Genomic DNA, 23,094 nt, shown 5'->3' on the forward strand with positions numbered 1-23,094 from the left:
GCCTTGCTCTCTCTGTAGCAAGAGGCACACACCCATAGGTGCTGACTCCATGGGTGCTCAGGCCCAGAGCACCCACGGAAAAAAATTAGTGGGTGCTGAGCACCCACCAGCAGCCAGCTCCCCCTTTCCCCTCTCAGCACCTCCCGCCCACCGCCAACCCCACCAATCAACTCCTTTCCCTCCCTCCTAGCACCTCCTGTCCGCCACGATCAGCTGTTTTGCAGCATGCAGGAGGCACTGGAGGAACAGGGATGGGGCACGCACGGGGGAAGAGTGGAACTGGATGGGAAGAGGAGGGGCAGGAAGAGGAAGGGAGGAGGTGGGGTTTGGGAGAAGGGGTGGAGAGGGAAGAGGGGGGTGGGGCTGGGGCAGGGTTTGAGCACGCGCCAGGCCTAGAGCAAGCCGGCACCTATACATACACATCCTAACAGCATCCCTCTGGAGCACTCATCCCTTGTTCTGATGAACATGGTCAGAACTCTGTGGGGAGGGATAGCTCAGTGGTTTGAGCATTGGCCTGCTAAACCCAGGGTTGTGAGTTCAGCCCTTGAGGGGGCCACTTAGGGATCTGGTGCAAAAATCAGTACTTGGTCCTGCTAGTGAAGGCAGGGGGCTGGACTCAATGACCTTTCAAGGTCCCTTCCAGTTCTAGGAGATGGGTATATCTCCATTATTAACTAACTCTCAGACTCACTATTTCCAAAGGAACAGTACACACCAGCTTATAAAATTCACCTAGATAGATGTTTTATCTAAGAACAGAGATTCAAGTGATACTGGAAACAAATGGTTACATATAAAACAAAATTATAACACTCTCTAGAGCTTAAACTTAATCTGCATACATTCCCCTAGCTCCTACAAGATAGCTTACCCCAAAATACCTTTTCCCAGGACTTTTAACCAGTTTGGCTAAGACCTCCTTCTTATAAGATTAAGTACACTGGTTGCCTGTCCTCAGAGGATGGAACCCTGGCAGTTCATCTGCACTCCAGATGTAATTTCAAAAGGTCATTATCTTACTTCTAAACAGGATAACTCCCGTTTTTATTTTTCCCTCCAGCCCTGCAAACTCCTGATTAGCATTTAGCTCAGACTGTAAATGGGCATCCATTGTGAACCATATAATACTTAATTTGGACATGACCAACTACAGTGAGGTAAGCATCATTTCCACTCTGCCTGCAAGCGGCATATGCATCGCCTTTCATAGACTCATAGGCTTTAAGGTCAGAAGGGACCATTATGATCATCTACTCCGACCTCCTGCACAACGCAGGCCACAGAATCTCACTCACCCACTTCTGCAACAAACCCCTAACCTATGTCTGAGTTACTGAAGCCCTCAAATTGTAGTTTGAAGACCTCAAGTGGCAGAGAATCCTCCAGCAAGCGACCTGTGCCCCATGCTGGAGAGGAAGGCGAAAAACCTCCAGGGCCTTTGCCAATCTGCCCTGGAGGAAAATTCATTTCAAACCCCAAATATGGCGATCAGTTAAACCCTGAGCATATGGGCAAGACTCACCAACCAGCACCCAGGAAAGAATTCTCTGTAGCAACTCAGACCCCATCCCATCTAATATCCCATCACAGACCACTGGGCATACTTACCTGCTGATAATCAAAGATCAATTGCCAAATTAATTGCCAAAATTAGGCTATCCTATCATACCATCCCCTCCATAAACTTATAAAGCTTAGTCTTAAAGCCAGATATGTCTTTCCATGACACTTGCCTTAACTCACAGTGCTAGAGAAGATAATTTTTAGTATAAATATATAACTACATATTTTCCATATACATATCTCACAATGATTATGCAAACCAGTGTGACATAGGCTTTCATTAGAGACCTTACTGACATTCTTTGGCAGAGCAGAAGGTAGAGGCCAGACTCAGGGGATCTCTGTAACTTTTATGTACACCTATGCCCTCTGCCTGGGTCACACAGACATCTTAACATTTGTTTAATTATCTTGTTTCCTGTATATTATTCACACTACGTTTTCCAAAGAAGGATGTGGATGATCCATGTTCAATTAAGCTCCTACTATGACTGTATGCACAACCTGAGTACGTGCACAACAAGTGAATTTGTGCGCAACTGCACACATAAATTTAGGACATAAGTCTATATACCAATTCCATTCAGATTCTTAAACCATGCCCATCATAATGGCATGTGTGCACCATACAGATGTATCCTTCCCTTTCTGAAAATATGGGCCTTTAAATTTTTATATCTAGAGATATTTCTAAAGACCAATCATTAGTTCTAGACTGAAACAAGCAGTAGCACATAGTATGAGTTTGTGTAAGTTCAAATATTTTTATTCATTATGATCTTTGAAAAGGAAAAATATATACCCTTGTGGGAAAACCAGTGTAAAACCTAGACCTTTCTGCAATATAAAATTCTTATTTTAACTTTTGTCTTCCTGAAAGAGTTTGCACTTATGAAAGTTAGGAAACTATGCTTTTGTGTTTAAAAACAAGTAACTGCAGGTATCTGGAAGAAAATCTCCAAGCTATGCCACATACAGCACAGTACAATTGTCTAGCTACACTACGGAGGTGGAAGGGGATTTTCTTTTCTTTGTCTGAAGCATTAGACATTGGTTGTTGTCCGAGGCAAGATATCAGAGGTTCCTAAGTATGAATGGCTATAAGAGGAATCAAGCTCTCTCAAAATCCAGCTCTCTCAATTACCTACTCTGGTAGTGAATTCCACAGATTACTGTATGTTATATAAGGTTACATTTATGTAAATATAGTGCTCATAAAAGGTGCATCATGACCGAGTTCAGCCTTAACGAGTAATGCCTTCTGTAGTCACAGAAAGTTACAGCCCAGATAGCGGTAGTACAAGCTTCCTGAAAATATTCTGTTACTTTGACAGGGAGTGACCATCGCTAAGGAAGAGAGGGAAATTCAATCTTCACATTTATCCAGCCTTTAACCTCCACGGTCTGACTGAATAAGGGTGCTAAATATTTCAATTGTGATGGTAATTGATATAGAACCACTGGAAACTGGACTAAGGCCAAAATCATTTTACAGAATATTCCAGAGAGCGGAGTTTTAAAAACCTTACATTTTTTGTTTGGTCATAAAAACATTCCAAAATAGTCACTGTGAACAGGTATTGATGTCTGATGTTACTGCCTTTTAATTTAATAGATTTCCTCCCTTCTGACTGTTTCATATCCATTACTATATTGGTTTTAATTAGATATTAGGTATATAAACACTGATGCTGATGTGCAGACAAGTATCCCAAATTAAAGCAGAAGCAGCCTTCTCTATTTGGAACTAAAAAGGTTTTATGCTTTAAAACAATTTGTGGAGAAGCGAGTTACTTTCTTTTGTTTTAAACAAACACTAGGTGTCACTCTAAAACAGTTGCAAATACCACCGAAATATACTGGAAAAAAGTAAAAAAAATTATGTAAATCTCTTTCCTAAATATGTTTATTGATTCTTAAACTCAGTTAACCCTCAGCACCTGTATTGAGGATGTTTTAATCCTAACTAATTATTTACCTAATTAGAAGAAAATATCGGGAAAACCTTGGCTCCTGCTGAAATAGGATTACATATGGTAAACTAAACAACCAATTAATTTCATCTCCTATGGCTTGAGGTATGTTTCTTTGTTTGATTGGCATTTACACTGTTTTCTCTGTCCTATATTCACACTGAAGTATCCTTTGGTCTATGAATTAATAGCTCCTTCCAAAAGGACCATTCTCCTTTGTGCATTACATTACTAATAGTGTACCAGAGATAATGAGTGATAAGCTTACTAGAAAAAAGGATTGTCATCTTATTTCCAACAGATAAACATTATAGAGCAGGTCACTCCTAGTTTTATGGAACTATCTTATCCATGGATTTCCTCTTCCTCATGCTGTTGATAACTATATAATATGTATTCCTGAATGGTAAACATCTCAGTAAGTCTTAGCTAATAGAAGTCAAAGGATACTGGTGGATTTCAAAGTTTTTGGTTCTATTTTAAGCCTTTAAAGCCTTGTTTCAATAAAGTACATAAGCACGTTTAAAATTAAGTAAATGTAAGGCTTTTAATGCATTTTATCCAGCAAAACACAACCATGAGATTTAAACACATGCATAAGCAATTTGCTGAATCAGGACCTAATGCTGTTATGTTCATAAAAGTTACTGCGCAATATTTTTCCATTTTACACAGTATTTTTGTCCTAAGTGTTTTCAAGTATTTTTTTTTAGTATTAGTCACCCTACAGTGCCTTGCATTTTTTAAATTAACGTAGAAACAGTAAATACTAAGTTTCAGAGTAGTAGCAGTGTTAGTCTGCATCCGCAAAAAGAACAGGAGTACTTGTGGCACCTTAGAGACTAACAAATTTATTTCAGCATGAGCTTTCGTGAGCTACAGCTCCCTTCATCGGGAGCATATGCATACTTCCACCTTTTCATGTTCTCTGTATGTATAAATATCTCCTGTCTGTGTGTTCCATTCTATGCATCTGAAGAAGGGAGCTGTAGCTCACGAAAGCTCATGCTGAAATAAATTTGTTAGTCTCTAAGGTGCCACAAGTACTCCTGTTCTTTTTGCTGATGCAGACTAACATGGCTGCTACTTTGAAACCTGTCTTAAAACTACAATAGCCACCTGCTGAAGTGAAAAAACAGATTGACAGAGCCAGAAGAGTATGCAGAAGCCACCTACTACAGGACAGGCCCAACAAAGAAAACAACAGACCACCACTAGCCATCACCTACAGCCCCCAACTAAAACCTCTCCAGCGCATCATCAAAGATCTACAAGCTATCCTTAAAGATGATCCTTCACTCTCACAGATCTTGGGAGACAGCCCAGTCCTTGCTTATAGACAGACTCCCAACCTGAAGCAAATACTCACCAGCAACCGCACACCATACAACATAAACACTAACCCAGGAACCTATCCTTGCAACAAAGCCCGATGCCAGCTCTGTCCACATATCTATTCAAGTGACACCATCATAGGACCTAATCACATCAGCCACGCCATCAGGGGCTCATTCACCTGCACATCTACCAACGTGATATATGCCATCATGTGCCAGCAATGCCCCTCTGCCATGTACATTGGCCAAACTGGACAGTCTCTACGCAAAAGAATAAATGGACACAAATCTGACATCAGGAATCATAACATTCAAAAACCAGTGGGAGAACACTTCAACCTCTCTAACCACTCAGTGACAGACTTGAAGGTGGCAGTTTTGCAACAAAAAAACTTCAAAAACAGACTCCAAAGAGAGACTGCTGAACTCGAATTAATATGCAAATTAGATACAATTAACTCAGGTCTAAACAGAGACTGGGAATGGTTGGGTCATTACACTAATTGAATCTATTTCCCTATGTTAAGTTCTCCTCACACCTTCTATGGGTCATCTTAATTATCACTTCAAAAGTTTTTTTTCCCCTGCTGATGATAGCTCATCTCAATTGATTAGACTCGTCCTGTAGGTATGCGTACTTCCACCTTTTCATGTTCTCTGTATGTATAAATATCTCCTGTCTGTGTGTTCCATTCTATGCATCCGAAGAAGTGAGCTGTACCTCACGAAAGCTCATGCTCAAGTAAATACTAACATAACCTAGCTAGGTGGGTATTAGCTCTGTTTCTTGAGTGGAAAAATAGACACAATTACTTTTCCAAGACCACAGAGTAAGTTAACATAGACCTGAGATTAAAACTTAGGGAGCAACTGCCTTCTGATGCCTTGCTTAGCCCACAATGCCTTCCTCTTACTTTTTTGGGTGGGGGAGGAGAATATTTTTCTGCTGTTGCCATTAAAGAGCTAAAACAACTATACAATAGCTAACATGACTCTGTTCTGCCTCATGTATAAACTTAATGGCTAAACTCCTACTTTAGATTCTTTTATTAGTGTTAACATAAATAGCAGATTCAGATTACAGGTTGAAAATGAAGTGTTGTAAATTAGGAAAAAACAACAAACAAGTCAAAAGATATGAGACTGAAAATTCCAGATTGCCCAAACTTCCATTTCATTTTTTTTCCAGGTTACAGACACACATTAAGATGACCAAGTGTTTTTTTAATTGTTTATACTCCTAGTTTATTGGCAATTAAAATATAGATGCATGTAAGACAAAAGATGGAGTGTTTCACTGATCCTTGCTCTGTAAGAAGGAAGATCTGTATGCAGGAGCTGAGAACAACCTTAATTAAATTTCATTTTAAATTTTATATTGAAGAGTCTTCTTTTCTTCCTTGTTCTAGAAAATAATCTCCATTTCTAATGCCATTATGAGTATAAAGTCAGCACTGAAGAAGTAGTTCCCAGCTAAAGACAATAATTCACTTCTGGACTAACATCAAAGAAAGAGAAATAGCAGCCTCAAAATTGCTTTTTTAGCAACACTAACAAAACTAAAACAGGGAAATCAATTACAGCTGCTATATGATCAGCATTTTTAAAAATCAGGCCACCTCTTCAGGTAGCTACAAATGCATTTAGAAACCTAATTTTAGACAGTCATTGCTATCTGGGACTTCAGGGACAGATTAGGATTATACTGTGTGATATGGTTTCTGGAGTACATTAAGAGCACTTTCATTTTCTGTTCATACAGTTGAGATTCATCCACTCCAGTAGCGATGTTTCCTCCCATCCAAATGCACTAAACCAGCTGCTCTAATCAAATTAAAATTATCCCTGAAATAATCTTCTCCATCTCTCTGAGATGCAGCAGCTTAGTCAACAGAAGAATTCTTCTATTAACCTAGTTGTGTCTACACCAGGGTGTGATAGGTAGACTAAACTATGGCTCTCAGGGTGTGAAATTTCTCAAAGACCCAAGCAACATACCTTGGCTGATTCAATTTTTAAGTCTAGACTGGGCCTACATCACTTACGAGCCTATGTCTCATTGAAAGTCAATGGGACTTAGAAACTTTCTACATTTTATCCTTAATTCATTACAGCAGATACATTATTATAGGATTCTGAATATTTCTAAAAAGGAATTATTGACACATTCAGACCCTAGCCTCAAAGCTCTTCTTCATCTTTCACTGCTGCCTGCAAAGCTGAATACTAACCCTACTACTTTGTCTTCAAGGACTCTGCAATCTGCCACTGCCAGTCCTCTAAATTCTCCTCAGAATCATTTCCTTGTATTTTAGCTCTGTCTTCTCAGGCAGTCCCAGAGAATGAAGCACTTTTTCTCCTTCTAGGTTTCACAGACTGAAAATCTTGCTGTGACAGGTAAAATGAGTTTATAGGGAAAATTCCATTTACATTTGTGTTCTCTTTGCCTTAATTCTTCTGTTGCTTTCCTGACTCAAAGTTTCAGTGAAGTCTTTGAAGACTTTGATTTTATGCCCTCAGAAAAAAAAAAGTTCTTTTTCCTCTTATATCTCCTGAAAGTCGCAGGAGTCTCTCATCTGATAGTAGTGCATCTTAATAACTACATCTCTTGGACAACTTCCAATTTTTGCAGTGAGGGAGAAACTGGTCTCGGAGCTCCATCAATAGCTACTTCTGCTTTAAATTCAGTGCATTTTAAAGCTTTGCACCTGCAGAGAAGGTTTCCTTTATTCAAAAATTTTCAGAAACTCTTTATTCTCATATTATTTCTAAACTAAGTCAAGTCATTTCTTGCTGTCTCTTTTTGAGCTGTTTGACTAAGGAGTGAAGATTCAGGACTGCATCAGTAGCTTTTCCAACTCCAGGTTCCACAGTGTGCTCACCCTCTAACCTAGTTGGACAATTTTAAAATATTTTTCAGGGCTAGGAGTTTAGTTTGAATACTGTTTGGATAGCTTTAGTTCCAAGGGAAATAACTGCATATCAGTTTAACTGCTGGAAGTCTGTGCTTGGTTTTCCATTTTTAACTTTCACTCAAAGCTGCAGATCTTCAGAGAGTGGCAAGCTATCACCATGTTAAATACCTAAGAAGTGGAGGGACCATATTTTAGGGAATGGGAACTGGGGAGGTTGTTAATGGAAGCAGATTCTGTAGCCGCTAACTAAAAGTTCAAGTTCAAACTGTCATCCTCAGTAGGTCCACCTGACAGGCTCAGGATCTACAATTGTTAAGATTTAGGCCTGGTCTACACTTAAAAGTTAGGTTGACATAACTACGGCACTCCCAGGTTTGAAAATATTCACAACCCTGAGCACCGTAATTATGCCAACCTAATCCCTGGGATAGACATGGGTAGGCCAACAGAAAGCCACTTCCCATTCCCACAGGAGGCATCTACACTATGTTGCTACAGTGGCACAGCTGCACTGCCGTAGCTGAGCCATTGTAGTGCCCACATTAACAAACATGGGCCTGAATTACCAACAGGATTTCTGAATAAGGTATCTATAGATAATCATAGTTCCATCAAAAAATAAACCCAGGCAGGTCAATCAGCTGGTAGACGTTCCACTTCTGACCAAGAAGATTGATTTGAGGATGTATTTTAATTCCAGAACCAGTAGGATCATCCCAGTTTCTCCTGTGATGCAACCTACATTCAAATGACGTTATGGGCTTCTTATGATTTTGTAAAGAATTCACCATGTCCATCAGAGTACTTTACACTGGTATATTTAGCCTCTTTTCACTTCCTTGAAGTGAATATGTGGTGTGTATGTTGTTTCTCCACCCAAAGTCCAAGAAAAAGGTGATCTTAGTAGAGTTATTTGAGAGTGTTTTTAATCCGTGCTAGCTGCAGGATCTTATCCATATCCCAGGAATTGAGAAGAACAATAATTCACATCTCACAGCTATTGTTTCACGCTGTTCACACTCTGACTTTTTGCATGCCAAAGTAATTTTCACCCACACAAAGCCTCAAAACTTCTTCCTCCCTCATTGGTCTCCATAGATCTTGATAGCCTTAATGTAATCTTCTGTTACGTGTTTGTACAGTTCCTTGCATAATGGGGTTCTGGGCCATAACTGGGGCTCCTAAATGCAACTGTGATATGAACAATAAATATATTGTAGACCAGACATCCTTATCAAAATTCACATACCAGAATTTCCTCCCTTACCAACAGTTGAGAGGCACTTTCAAATGAATATCAGGCATCCCATTTCCCCCCTTCCTTCAGCAATGTAGTTCCCCTGGCATGATTTTTCCTCACTTTTCTTCACTCTCTTAAACTGTGTTCACACTAGAAAAAAAGGCGTGTTAAATGATATGTTAAAATACAAATTGCCTTGTTAACTCCAGGGACAATCCCAGCATGCTAGTTTTTCCATTTCTGGTCATAATTGCAACTATTTAAAAAAAATATTTTAGTTAAAAGAAAAAATCTCATCCCTGTGTGAATTCCAAATGATATCTGTTTCCTTCAGTTAAGAAGATATATACATTTTTAAAAACTTTTAAACTTCTTAGCACTGCAGAATCAATATAAACTACTGGCAAGTGTACTCTCTTCTTTGGTGGTTTGCACATACTCATTAAAACTGTTAACTAATTTCCAAATACAGAGTCTCTATTTCAGAAGGTGATGTGCAAGACTGATAGATACATGCTGGCTTTTACACCTCAGCTTGAGTTTGCATGGCTGTCGGAAAACCATCTCTTTTCTGTGAAGTGCAAAAATTAGATCCAGTTGTTACTGATGCTTTGTCTGCACTGGAGAACTGAACCATTTGTAATTAGTCATTTTCTGCACTGAGACACAAACAATTCAGTGCATCCACATTAGGCATGCTGATCAGTTATCTTTCTCCCAGGCACCCATACTGGCATTGCCTTAAACTGTTTAATTTTGAATGCCTTGGGAGTACGTATCTTCACCACAGAGGGGTGTCAGGATCCAGTTATTTGTTAGATCTTTCTCTAGACACCTTCCCCAGGCCCTGTGAGGGATAGACATGGGGAGTGGGAGAGGAATGGACAGCACAGCTAAGCTGTCTTGGACCTCTCCCCAGCCCTACTTCTCTAAGGGAAATGACGACATACCTCTGCCAATGACCCCACCAGCCAATGAACCACAGTTGGTTTGCCAGCTAAGGACCAAAATGGAGGGCACTAGTGAAGAAAAAGGGACATATCTAAGCAATAGAAAATGCAGTGTGGTGGCCAAGCATCATTACTCAAGGGAAGCCCTCATCTTTTTCTGCTACACTACTCTCAGCGGGTACATCAGAATTGTTTCACCAATTGAGGACATGAGCAGGGGAGAACTTGTAGAGGCTGAGGGCATTTCTGGAGGGGAAATGGGGGAGATGATGTGGGAGGCAGAGAGGAGACTCTTCGGTAGTGAACCAAAGGTGGTTTGCCAACTTGCAGCTACGGAGAGATAGCTCCTCTATCCACACTGACACAAACAGTTGAGGCAGGAACAAAGTCAGTTGTTTATTAACCCCCAGAAACAGTGTGTGAGAAATGTTCCTTAGAACTGTATCACTTGTATGTGGATGTTTTACACCTTTCAACTGAGTAAAGGGGAACAAATATTACTGAGCATGGTGTTTTTCTACCATATAGAAGGCCAGAGACACAATGTGGAATTCCAAATACTGTGATGGTGGGAGCTTTCGAAATGTGTAGCAATATTTTTTGTTCTCAAACACAAACTTAAGAGTAAGACTGCACACAGATTTGTGTTGAAAAATTCCACTAGCTAGGCTGAAGGGCGCCTTTAGCTCAAGTGTATGTTTTAACTTGTCTTTTTGCTTTTCATTTTCTTCCCACTGTGAAATCCTCTTTCACATGGTACTTCATTGAAGTTCTAAGAGCTTGTCACTGTAACACTAGATATCAGGAGCTATGAAGAATCTTAGGGTATCTGAAATCCTAGAATGATGCACTCAGAGAACTTTAGTGAAGCAGGAACTGAAAGGTGGATTTTGGAGGGAAAAGGAGAAAAATTTTAAAATGCAAGATAAGACTTATTCTGCTGCTGAATACTTTCCTAAAGCCTAGTGGAGACATTCAGCACTCAAGTCTGTGCTCCCCACAATTTTCATTTCAGCTTGCATTTCATCAACATGGGCAGAAAAACATTTGTTGGTGGTTCAACAAGATAGAAACGTACACAGGAAACATGATTAAAATTGAAGGGATAACTTTTATCTCTAATTATAAATCATACCTTTCTACCAGCAAGCAAACCCTCAACCCCTTAATGTGCTGAAGCATTCTTATTCACACTTTGAAAAATAAAAAGTTTTGATTGAGAGGTTAAGTTTAATTTTTCTCCTGGTCTGATGTAGCTATCACAACACAAAGGGTGTTCAGTGCTTTGAACAAGCATAGCTGAAAAGAGTACGTAGGGAATTCTTAACTGCAGAAAGTTAAAGGATTTATAATATCTTTAGAAATAATGCATCACTTTTACATCATAAATGTCATCTCATTCAAGACTCTGGCAGAGGCAACACTGTTAGACACAGTACCCCCAACAATACAAATCAACATACAGAAAATTTATCTCCAAATTGTGTGTTTTATATTTCTACAATATTTATGGTCTTAAAATAATTTAAATGTGATTTTTAGTTATATTTTTCATTAGCATTAATCAGAAAGCCTAAAAGGCTGAAGTCAAGAGATTTTAAAAAATCCTTTATTCTGATTGGAAGAAACTGACTACTACAATATATAATAGTGATTAAAGGCTAGAGGAATCTAGAACTAGGCTCCCTATAAAGTTGCAAGATGAAATAGCTTTTATTTTCATTTTGGATTTCTTATGTCTAGATATTACTCAAGCTCATGGTATTCATGTATCATAGTACAGAGTTTATTTCTGAATATTTATTTAAAAAAGAAGAAGTATTAGTAAATACAGGGCCTGAATCTCTACTGACTTGCAACTTATATAGTCACTGACACTTGTGCAAAATGGGAATAAAACACTGCCACCATTCTAATTTGTGTGTATTAAATTTATTCTGCACAGGGTATAAATGACTACGCAAGGAATGAAGCTGTGAAGAATAAGTTTTGTAGGTCTCATTGTGGAGTGAACAGTGTAATAAGATAACTTACTTCAAAAAGAAACAGAATGGAGTCCAGCTCCTCCCTTTGTGATTTATTCCCTGCAATACAGAAAACAGTATTTCATATCAAAATAACATGATTTGTTGCTCTGTAATCACAGGAAAACATAAAAAGGAACAGAATTTTTTATTATTTAAGTGAACTGAAAGACTTTGAGCCAGTACAGAAAGGTATATCCCCATATTGCAGTATATTTAGCCGCTAACAATATCTAACACCTAAGGCCCCAATCCTGCAAACTCGTATCTTCATGCTTAACTTAAAGCACATGCATAGTTCCATTGAAGAACCTTCATGTTAACCGAAGTCAAAGGAACTATTCATGTGATTAAAATTGAGCATATGCTTATTTGCAGGATCGGGGACTTAATTATTCCTCAACAAAATATGTAAACATTTGATATATATACAATTCTTAATTTTTGTGCCAGGCATAATCTAGATTAAATTAATCACTAAAGTCTTTAAATAGCTTTCAGTTAATAAAAAGAGTGTATTTAAACATATATATTTTGAAAACATGTTTTTTAAATCACCCATCTGAAGACTAGTTAATCCTTTCCTTCCCTGATAATGCCTTGTCTACACACAAGTTGTACTAACTTAAACTGGTTTTTAAAATGCATTTAGTTAAATCAGTGCAAATTCAAAACCTATGTGAACACACTTATCAGTTTAAAACCAGTTATATTGGATTAGGCTGGTGCTTGTACATTTACCAACGCAAACTAAACAGATTTAAGTCAACTTAAAACTGGCTCATGAGTGTCCACATGGGATTTTTCACAGATTTAACTAAATTGCTTTAAAAATCTCACCTTTAGTTGACGTGGTGCAACTTTATAACATAGGTGTAGTTTGCACACAAACAGTAGCAAATTGCCATTTCCACATGCACCGTAGAATTTGAAAAACTGCCCATCAATTTTCTGAATGCTCCAACTGCACTTCAGGTGTTCAGGGTCCTGCTGAACCTCCTGCACAGTATGCATACAATACACACACAGAGCTAGAGCTCCCAGCAAGACAAGCAAAAACAATTAAAATATCCTTTGGTCTATAGAAAGACCCAATGTGATGGGAGCCAGGAGACCATAAAGCCTAGTCTCACCTCTTCCACCAGCTAGTGTTAATAATTCTGTTAATTACACACCCCTGTTGGGCAAGGACTCATAGTCCCTTGTTAGGAAGCAGACAAATATCACCTGAGAGCTGGAGATCTCCTGTTCAAATCCCTTCTCCTCATTAGAGGGAGAAATTGAACCAAGGTCTCCTACATCCCAGGTAAGTACCTTAAAACACTGGGTTAAAGGTTATAAGGAAGGCCGTTGCTACCTCTGGTTCCTCCTCCTCCATCGCAATCCCCAGTCATTTTCCATGGAATTAGGTGCTGAAGCCATCTTACTCCAGGAGAGTGTTCACGGCTGTGGATCTCAAGCAGAGATAGGAATCTCCCTGCAGCCTGGACTTCAGCACCAAACTCTGTTGGAGGGGCTTACGACACCTTCCTCGTTGGCATCTCCCATTAGGTAGCTTACGCAGTTCCCCACCTAGCAGGCTGGCATTTTTTGATGCCATTCTTAGGTGCCTATCTCCTCCTAATCACTGTACAGGGAGCCTAGGTGCCCAATTCAGACTTTGGAGATCCCATTTTTGTTCAGTGATTTTCTAGGCATCTAAAAGTTAGGAACTGCAACACTTAAGTCTCTTTGTGGATCTGAGCTGAAAAGTTATGGGGGTTCTGAAAACTCCTCATCAGCAATCTGTCATACCATTCTGAGTTTGGTGTCATATGAAGCGTATTTTAAAAATAATATTAGGGCATATTGCAAATATCATTCTTCATTCTTTACAAGTCTTATTTTCCACTTTTAATTCATAGTTTCAATGCAGTTTCATAAAACCCTCTGATTTATAGGTATGGGTAAAATTGTTCATTGCTAAGTGGGAAGTCAAACACATAATGGTCAATGGATTTTAAATTAGTATTTAAGCCAGATAATATCCCCATACCTACAAGTGTTTTTGAAATGCTCTGTTCTAGGTCAGGGGTGGGCAAACTACTGCCCATAGGTCAGATCCAGTCCGTCAGGGCTTTGGATCTGCCCCATGGGATTGCCACCCCCATGGCGCCAAGGGGCTAAGGCAGACTCCCTTCCTGCCCTGGCCCCGCACTGCTCCCGGAAGCAGCCAGCACCACATCCCTGCAGTCCCTGGGGGAGGAGGGGCACAGAGGGCTCTGCATACTGCCCTCGCCTGTGGGTGCCTCCCCCGAAGCTCCCATTAGCCATGGTTCCCAGTTCCCAGCCAAGAGGAGCTGTAGGGGAAGGTACCCACAGGCAAGCGCAGCACACAGAGTCCTCTGCCCACCCCCTCCTCCAGGGGCCGCAGGGATGTGGTGCCATCCGCTTCCGGGAGCATCGCGGGGCCAGGGCAGGCAGGGAGCCTGCCTTAGCTCCGCTGCATGCCACTGCCACCCCAGAGCCACTCAAGGTAAGCGGTGCCAAGCCAGAGCCCGCACCCAAACCCCCTCCTGCACTCTGCACCCCAACCCCCTGCCCTGAGCCCCCTGCTGCACCCCTCCGGCACCCCAGCCCTATGCCACACCCCACACTCCTCCTGCACCACAACCCCCTGCCCTACCACACACCTCCTGCACCTGAACCCCCTGCCGAGCCCCCAGCCCCCTGCCCTGAGTCCCCTCCCGCACCCCAACCCCCTGCCCTGAGTCCCCTCCCGCACCCCAACCCCCTGCCCTGAGCCCCTTTCTGCACACTGCCCCCCCAACACCTTGCACTCCCTCCTGCACCCCAACCCCCTGCCCTGCATTCATGGCCCTGCATACAATTTCTCCATCCAGAGGTGGGCCTCAGGCCAAAAAGTCTGCCCACCTCTATTCTAGGTAATGGTTTTTGCATGTACCTATAATAGCTTCTATTGATCGTTCTAAGCAGCTTTCCTTTGTTTAAGATTTATAAATCCAAATTCTTAGGAAAAAAAACAGAAGTTGAAGGGAATGCTCATAAGTTGCTTTCACACGTTACTTTTTCTGGCTTGAGTTTACAAAATGAAGCTTAAGTACCTGAAAACTCAAAATGTAACAGTATTGATGCTAAGGGTACATAAAATATTATAATGTATGGAACTATGAAAGCATTATGAATACAGCAGAGTATGGAAGACATACCAATTAGAGTGTGTGTTTATTGGAATGCTTTTCAAACTGATTAAGAACACCTGAGGGTTTATGAAAAAACCTGGAAAAACTGTAGAACAGGACAGATTACCTTTTTGTTTCAAGCTATTTTCCAGTGTTATGAAATTTTCATAGAAGATAAAGTAAATCTGAGAATAGTTGATCTCAAAAAATTGCTTCAGGTCACTTCCATCCACAATATCTGAAAAATTAACAAAAAGTACAAGGTAAGACACTAACTTAAAAACAGCAGAAGTATGAAGCCTGTATTTTCCCCATACAAAAATAAAAAAAAAAGTTATCATGAAAAAATCTACTATTAATGTAGCAATAACAGAACTGTCACACTATTTTCTATAAAATATTTAACATTAAATTTATACTGCACTACTAATGTTCAAAAGTGGATATTTAAACTCTATTTCCCTTTACGAAAGGGAGCTGACGAAAAATGGATATTTTCAAGAAAACAGTTCCCAATATTTCCAAGCACAAGTTTTGTCTTATTATTTACAAAAAAAAATCAAACAACAACAATGGGGGGCCAGCCACTCATACTTATACATGCATTTGTAACAAACAAACAGAGAACCAGCAAGGTGTCTAACTGGCCACCTACATGTGCAAAAAGATTTGCAAGTAAAACTGCAGTGATTGCAAATACAAATTATGCATGGACATTACTCCATGTATAGTTATGAAAACCTAAAAGAGGCCACCAAAATTAATTTGGTGCACCAGATGATTGTGTCCCCCAGATTTCTAAGAAGAATGTGCAAACCTCTATTAATAATATCCGCTAGTCAAATTCTGCTGCAAAGCCAGCATGGAAGCTCAGCAGTATAACATTACATTACATTACATTACGAAGGTGCCTGGTAGAGACTTTATTGTTAGGGCTGTACTCTGAAATGGGCTTAGAATGAATCATAAATGCCTGTTTTTCTCTAGACATAGGGCTTGGCTACACTGGAAAGTTGCAGCGCTGGTGAAGGGGTTACAGCGCTGCAACTCACTCTGTGTACACACTTGGAAAGCCCAGCCAGCACTGCAACTCCCTGGCTGCAGCGCTGGCTGTACACCTGGTCTGATTGGAGTGTAGCAATTCCAGCGCTGGTGATGCAGCGCTGCTCATCAGGTGTGGGAAACAAAAGCGCTGTTATGGCCTCCAGGGTATTAGGAGGTATCCCAGCATACCTTTTCGGCCACTCTGCTCATCGTTTCACACTCCACTGCCTGGGCTCAGGTGACCCACCCTTTAATGCCCCTGGGAATTTTAAAAAATCTCCTTCCTGTTTGCTCAGCCAGGTGTGGAGTGCAATCAATCAATCAATCACTGACAGTGCCTCCACGCCCCAAACGGACCCAGCATGGGCAATGACGATTGCAGGACCTCATCAGTATTTGGGGTGAGGAGTGCTGTGCATTCAGCTGCGCTCCAGCCGTAGAAATTATGATATCTATGGGCAGATAATATCAAAGAACTGTGCCTGCAAAGGGCCATGAACGGGAACCGGCGCTGCAGTGCAGGGTTAAAGTAAGGAGCTGACGAGTCCCTGTTGCAAAGGCCGCGTGTGAGTAGAAACCTGCTCAGGGTGCTGCCCCCACGAACCTTGCCGTTTTTACAACGAGCTGATAGGATACTTGGGGGTGACCCACTGCAAATCGAGAACCAGATGACAGTTCGGACGGGAGAGGAGGATGGGGGAGGCTGTGGAGAACCAGAGAGGGTTACTGGGTGGTGGAAGGTACCCCAGCGTCAGGAAGCATTGCAGCCAGGAGCTTCTTCTCAAGCCAGGAGAGGCTAGCCAGTGCAGTAGCTGGAACTTGTTGGTGAAGAAGCAGAGCAGAGATCGTGATCCTGGTAAGCAGCTTTTAAACTGTTTTGTTGAGAGGAGCGGGAGGGTTATGGTTGCTGAGTGCATGCATGCATGCCTAGATGTGGAAATAGCCCATTGATCTTTGTCTATCCGTCGCAGTAATCGGCCTCTGTTAATCTCTACAAAAGTTTCTGCCAGAGGCGTGGGAATCGTGCTGCGCAAGTTTATAGGGAAGCTACCATGGTCCTTGTCCCAGTCATGGCTAACGCGTCCCGCTGTGCCGTGAGGGGGTGGGGGACCATTGCTGCCACAGGCAAGCTGCAAATAGGGACAGGTGGAATCCACTTGCTGGGAGAAGACCCCTCCGCTCTCCCAGGTGATGCGGAGCAGGATAATCTGGAAGGATAAATCCTGTTGAAAAGTAGGGATACTGTTTAAGTGCACTGTCCCCCCAAGCTGCAGCTCTACTCTGCTTTCCCAAAGCACAAGAACCCCATTGACCCCTGACTCACTCAGCAGCTCAACTTCCCAGGGGAGCGCAGCAGAAACATTGATTCATAGTACCACCCCCAGTAGTCCCCATGTCTTGTCTGCTGTTGCCTCTCTGTGCTATGTTATAGTATTGAAATGATGCACAAAGAGTGTAAAACTCCGCACGTGATTATAAACAATGCAGCCTCTGTGATAAAATGTTTCCGTTTGTTCTTTTTTAAGTGTCCCTGTTGAATACTGTGGCTCTAACTGGTACACGAAAAGAGACTACATAAACTTGAGAAGGAGGCAAAGGAGAACCAAAAGAGGATTTGGTGAAAGCAGTTTATGAATCAGTAATGCCAGAGACAGAAGGAGAGTGCAAAGACTTGGAGAGAGAAAATGCACCAGTTGGCGGCAACAAAGCAGGAAAAAAGAAAGTGGCTAAAGAAAAGAATGGCAAAGAAGAAAAGCGAAACCAGCTTATAAGCCTCCTGGCGCGCCAAACAGACTGTAAGCAGTCACTGGTAGCCATGCAGGGCAGATATATCCCAATGCTAAGCCACCCCCAACCCAAAGCTCCTTCCCTTTTCCCCAGTGCTTGCTCATAACTTTCCCTTCCCCAGTATTCTGCTTCCTTACCACCACCCGTGCCCCCACCCCAACCTGTTGTTTTTCCCCACCTACCCAGCCCTGAAATACGACCCTTCACCCTCTGCACTCAACCACCCATACCTATGCAGCATAGTAATCCTGAAGTGCAGCAGGCATTGCAGAGCAACTCCAGGCAGGAACCATATTGCAAAATCTGACTGTACAGTTCAAGCATCCCTAACGCCCCCCCTGCCCTTTTATGTAATGTAAATTGTGTTAATAAATTATTTCTTGGCTTTTAAACAGTTTTTATTATTGCAGAAAGAGAAACATACCTGTACCCCAAGGAAAAAATCATTGTAACCACTGCACTGAACACCAGTGCAAGCACCAAACAGTACTGGTTGGCTTTCATCCACTCATGCTCCTCAAGGCATCCTAATCCTTGAAAGCCATGTGTGGCCTGTCTAGTAGCCCCTGCTCTCTGCAGGGCAAATTCAGCCTCCAGCGTGAACCTCGGAGGTCAATCGGCACTGGATGTTTCAACCCTTCCCTTCACAGAAGATTATGGAAGGTACAGCACGCGGATATAACCGGCAGGGATGCTGCTCTTCCCAAGTCTACTTCCATAGACACCATCTCACGTACCCTATTTAAAAACGGCCAAAAGCAAACTCCCACCCAGCCAGCCTGTAGTCGAACCAGTCCTTTGCTGGCTCCTGTCAAGCTTCCCCTGTGTACAGTTTCAATTGAGCCAACGCATTAAGGGTATTAGTCTGGTGGTCTTCCCAAGGATCATTTAGTGGTTGGTCATTTCGACGTTCCCCCTTGTTGTACCTCAATATGTATTCTTATATCAATACGATCTTTTCAGGGGGTATTAAGGCAAAAAGCCACATTTATTAGTAATACAGGTAATTAATTAATACTCTATCATATGCCATATTAAATATTAACAGTCATGCATTCACCACACACACAGACACAACACCCTCCGTCTTGCTTGTTGTTACCAACTAGTTCTCCCCTTAACTGACTGCCAGGTGAGTTAGATGGAGGAGGGGTGGAGCCGGGCTTCTGCCGATCCCGGATCGATGCTCCATGGTGACAAGACGAACCCGGGATCCTTCTTGCAAGAACCATCGTATTTATAGCAGCTTTCTCTATGCAAATCCAGACCAGATCAAAATCTAGGTCTTTGTCCGTTGGTCTGGTTTGTGCTGCTTTTTGCCTGGGTGTGTCCAATGCTCTTCAAAGAGGCGTTTTCTAAAAGAAGGTGCTTGCTTTAATCCCTGACGGTCGTCAATATGTCTGCTACCTCCAATTGGCCCACTTAACAATGCATTGTCTTTTGCTCTGGCTTCCATTCCCTCTTTAACTGTGGTAGCTGTCTGGAAGTGGGTTCTTCCAAGCCTCACTCATGCACACCTCATTCAGTCAATGGTGCAATTGATTACAGAATGGGGGGTAAGATTTATTCTACTTCTAGCAAAAAGCACATGTTTCTTTCATTAAACTATAACTATCCTAAAGGGGGCTATAACATTTGATCAAAGTTTTCATACCAATTTCTAATACAAAGTTGTATGAAGAGAGGCACATGCCAAGTCAATGAAATACAAATCAAACCAGTGACAGATTAAAGCAGGCAGTGTAGTGAATGTTGAACATGAACTTACATTAATAGAAGTGAACATTAAAAACAATTTCATTATCAGTTTCTACAGCCTACTGTGATCTTCCGGTCTGGGAAAAAAGTCCCAGCCTCAGCTTCCTGAACAAGCCACTGTCGAAAGATCATGCATCATGCACCTTTCCAGGCCAGCACTGTGAATATTCAAAGTGAAACGCCCACGGTGACCATAAGCGCCTGGAGAACCGATGAGAGACAATACGCGCTTCCGTCTATTACTTCGATGCCCTGTAAGTGGGGGCCAGAAGATTGACGTCCCATCCTATCGCCTCCCCCCCGATTGGGAAACCCTTATGTCAAAGACATCCAGATGCACTCACATTCGAGTCCACGGTTCTCTATAGCAGGATGCGATTAATGGCCGCATTGCAAAACATTGCATCAAACACTATTCCACGGTCGATCTTTCCCACTCCAAACCTGGTACTCGCCGCACTGATACAAAGGTAGCTTGGTAGCTCGGAGTTGCCCATCTTTCGTCGACTGCAAATTGTCACCTGTCGACCCTCTCACCAAAACGGCAGCTCTCAATCTCATGTCCTTTGCGCCGCAGGTGGGGGCAGAAGCTCAGCACAGAGTCCCAAAAAGTGCTTTCCTCATCCAAAAGTTCTGCAGCCAACTGCTCGTCATCCCAGACTGCAGGACGAATGTTGATCCCACCACTCAGGCTTGTTTCCCCCCGAGCCAAAGGAGGCGTTCCACAACGCTGCTCGACACGTCCATTATTGCCACAAGCATGTTTAGTGTCAATGCGTCAGTGAATCTATATCTGTAATCATCGTTTGTCAGAACTCCTCACTGTCACTTGGAGCAGAAGGAATAGCTCAACTGCCAAACGATGATGTGCGGCGACAATTCATCAGCTAAAGTCTCAGCAAGCTCGGGCTCCATTTCGTTAACAGAACACCGCGCTGCAGACTCACATGCACCAAACTGTTGAGCGATGCAACCACGGGGCGTTGGGACAGAAGCAGAATGACCCGCACCACTCCGCCCCTTCTCACACGCTAAAATGGACAAGGTGCCTGTGGGATAGCGCCCACATGCCACCAACTCCCAACAGCCGCTGCAACTGCGTGCAAATGCGTACTAAACTGCGCGTGGCACTGTGAAGTGTGGCCACACTGCAGCGCTGTTCCTACACAGCTGTACGACCACAGCTGTAACTCCCAGCGCTGCACATTTCCAAGTGTAGCCAAGGCCATAGATGGCCAATCTGTACAAAATTGCACAGTGTTAGTTTCTATATCCTTTGAATTTTCTGCGCTATCTTTATTTAGTTTCTATCATAATTTGTTTTTACTGGGAAGAATGAACTTGGACACTGACTGACACTTTTCTTGGTAGTCCTACTGATCTTTAATGAACAATAGCAACACTAACTCTGGTACAGAAGAGCACTGTGAGGCGATTTGGTGCATCAGGTAGTTTTCTTCAAAATTATATATATATGGATGTTTCTTATTGAGATATCAAATTCTGAGCATACCTTAATATTAGCAAGCTCACATTTTACAACAGTAAAATTAGTTTACTGTATTTTTGCAGAACCAATATGTTTATATTGTTTCAAAAGCAACATTATAATCAAATATGTTTAGCAGGTCAAAGCATACAGTACATTCAAAAGAGTAAAAAAAAAAAAATCTAATGTATTATCCTAGTAAGTAGTCTCATTTTTAGAAATACAGAGCACCCAGATCTCCTATTAAATCAACGTGTACTCAACACCTCAAAGTCAAACAGCTAAGTTAGTGGTCCATATTTTAAAACGTTGGCTTCAATCTCTTTGTGCCTCTGCTTTCTCATCCGTTAAATGGAAAGAATATTCCCTTACTCCACAAGGGAATTAATGCTTGTTTGGCATTATATAAATATTAGTTTCCCCTGCAACAGCATAGAGAAACAGAGCAAGCATCCCTCTGTGTATCATAGCTCTGCCAGCTTCCACAAATGACCTTTTCATCGAGAAATTCTTCTGTGACACAAATATGTCTACTCTGCATTAGCTCATCATGAACCTAAGGGTAGGTCTACACTACAGGATTATTCCGATTTTACAGAAATTGATTTTTGGAAACAGATTGTATAAAGTCTAGGGCACACGGTCACACTAAGCACATTAATCGGCTGTGTGCTTCCATGTACCGAGGCTAGTGTTGACTTCCAGAGTGTTGAACTGTGGGTAGCTATCCCATAGCTCCCGCAGTCTCCCCAAAGCAGCAGACAGTACAATAGACATATGGTGACAGTGAAAAAGGGCTGAAAAGGCTCCATGGTTGCTGTGCTATGGTGTCTGCCCAGGCAATCCAGGGAAATGGGCGCAAAATGATTGTCTGCCATTGCTTTCACGGAGGGAGGATTGACTGACGACATTTACTCATAACCACCTGTGACAAATTTTTGGCCCCATCAGGCCCTGGGATCTCAACCTAGAATTCCAATGGGTGGGGTAGTTGACAAAGACGGTTACCAGTCCTATTGTACTGTCTGCTGCTGTCATGGGTGCTCCTGGCTGGCCTCGGTGAGGTCAGTCGGGGGCGCCTGGACAAAAATGGGAATGACTCCCCAGGTCATCCTCTTCTTTAAGTTTTGTCTAATGGAGAGTCAGTCCTGCCTAGAATATCAGGCAAGCCTACAAAAGAATCAGAGAGGCAAACGGCTGCTCTGGGTCAGAGCCCCAGACATCCCGCAGAAATGATGAGCTGCATGCCATTCTAGGGGGTACCTCTACAACAACCCCACTTGTTGCTTCCCTCCTGCCCTACCCCTCCTGGGCTACCGTGGCAGTTATCCCCCCATCTGTGTGATGAAGTAATAAAGAATGCATGAATTTGAAACACTGACTTCATTATCTCTGCTTGCAGAGATCAAAGGGGGGAGGGAAGGGCAGTTGGCTTACAGCAGGGGTCGGCAACCTTTCAGAAGCAGTGTGCCAAGTCTTCATTTATTCAGTCTAATTTAAGATTTCGCGTGCCAGTAATACATTTTAACGTTTTTTAGAAGGTCTCTCTCTATAAGTCTATATATTATATAATTAAACTAGTATTGTATTGTAAAATAAACAGAATTTTCAACATGTTTAAGAAGCTTCATTTAAAATGAAATTAAAATATTGATCTTACGCTGCCAGCCCGCTCAGCCTGTTGCTGGTCTGGGGTTCTGTTCACCTAAGCCGGCAGCAGGCTGAGCAGTGCCTGCGGCCTGGACCCCGGCTGGCAAGGGTCCATCAGCCAGAACCCCAGACCAGCAGTGGGCTGTGCAGGGCTGGCGGCCAGGACCCAGAGGGCTGG

At 42.2% G+C, this 23,094-nt stretch overlaps 1 protein-coding gene across 5 annotated transcripts in view; it reads right to left on the reverse strand.

Moving 5' to 3' along the window:
* The window catches only part of RALGAPA2 (Ral GTPase activating protein catalytic subunit alpha 2), a 327,987-nt gene that overhangs the window by 285,145 nt on the left and 19,748 nt on the right, over positions 1-23,094 (reverse strand). For all 5 annotated transcript variants that reach the window (XM_075064508.1, XM_075064510.1, XM_075064509.1 and 2 more), the window contains exons 2-3: positions 15,315-15,425; positions 12,016-12,065 (exon numbers count right to left, since the gene is read on the reverse strand). Coding sequence is in view for 2 of the 5 variants with exons in the window: in XM_032790845.2 (XP_032646736.1) it covers positions 12,016-12,065; positions 15,315-15,425 (161 nt within the window). In the remaining 3 variants the exon portion in view is untranslated. The remainder of the gene's footprint in view (positions 1-12,015; positions 12,066-15,314; positions 15,426-23,094) is intronic.

This window comes from Chelonoidis abingdonii, chromosome 3 (genome assembly GCF_003597395.2).
Source record: "Chelonoidis abingdonii isolate Lonesome George chromosome 3, CheloAbing_2.0, whole genome shotgun sequence".
Taxonomy (NCBI): domain Eukaryota; kingdom Metazoa; phylum Chordata; order Testudines; family Testudinidae; genus Chelonoidis; species Chelonoidis abingdonii.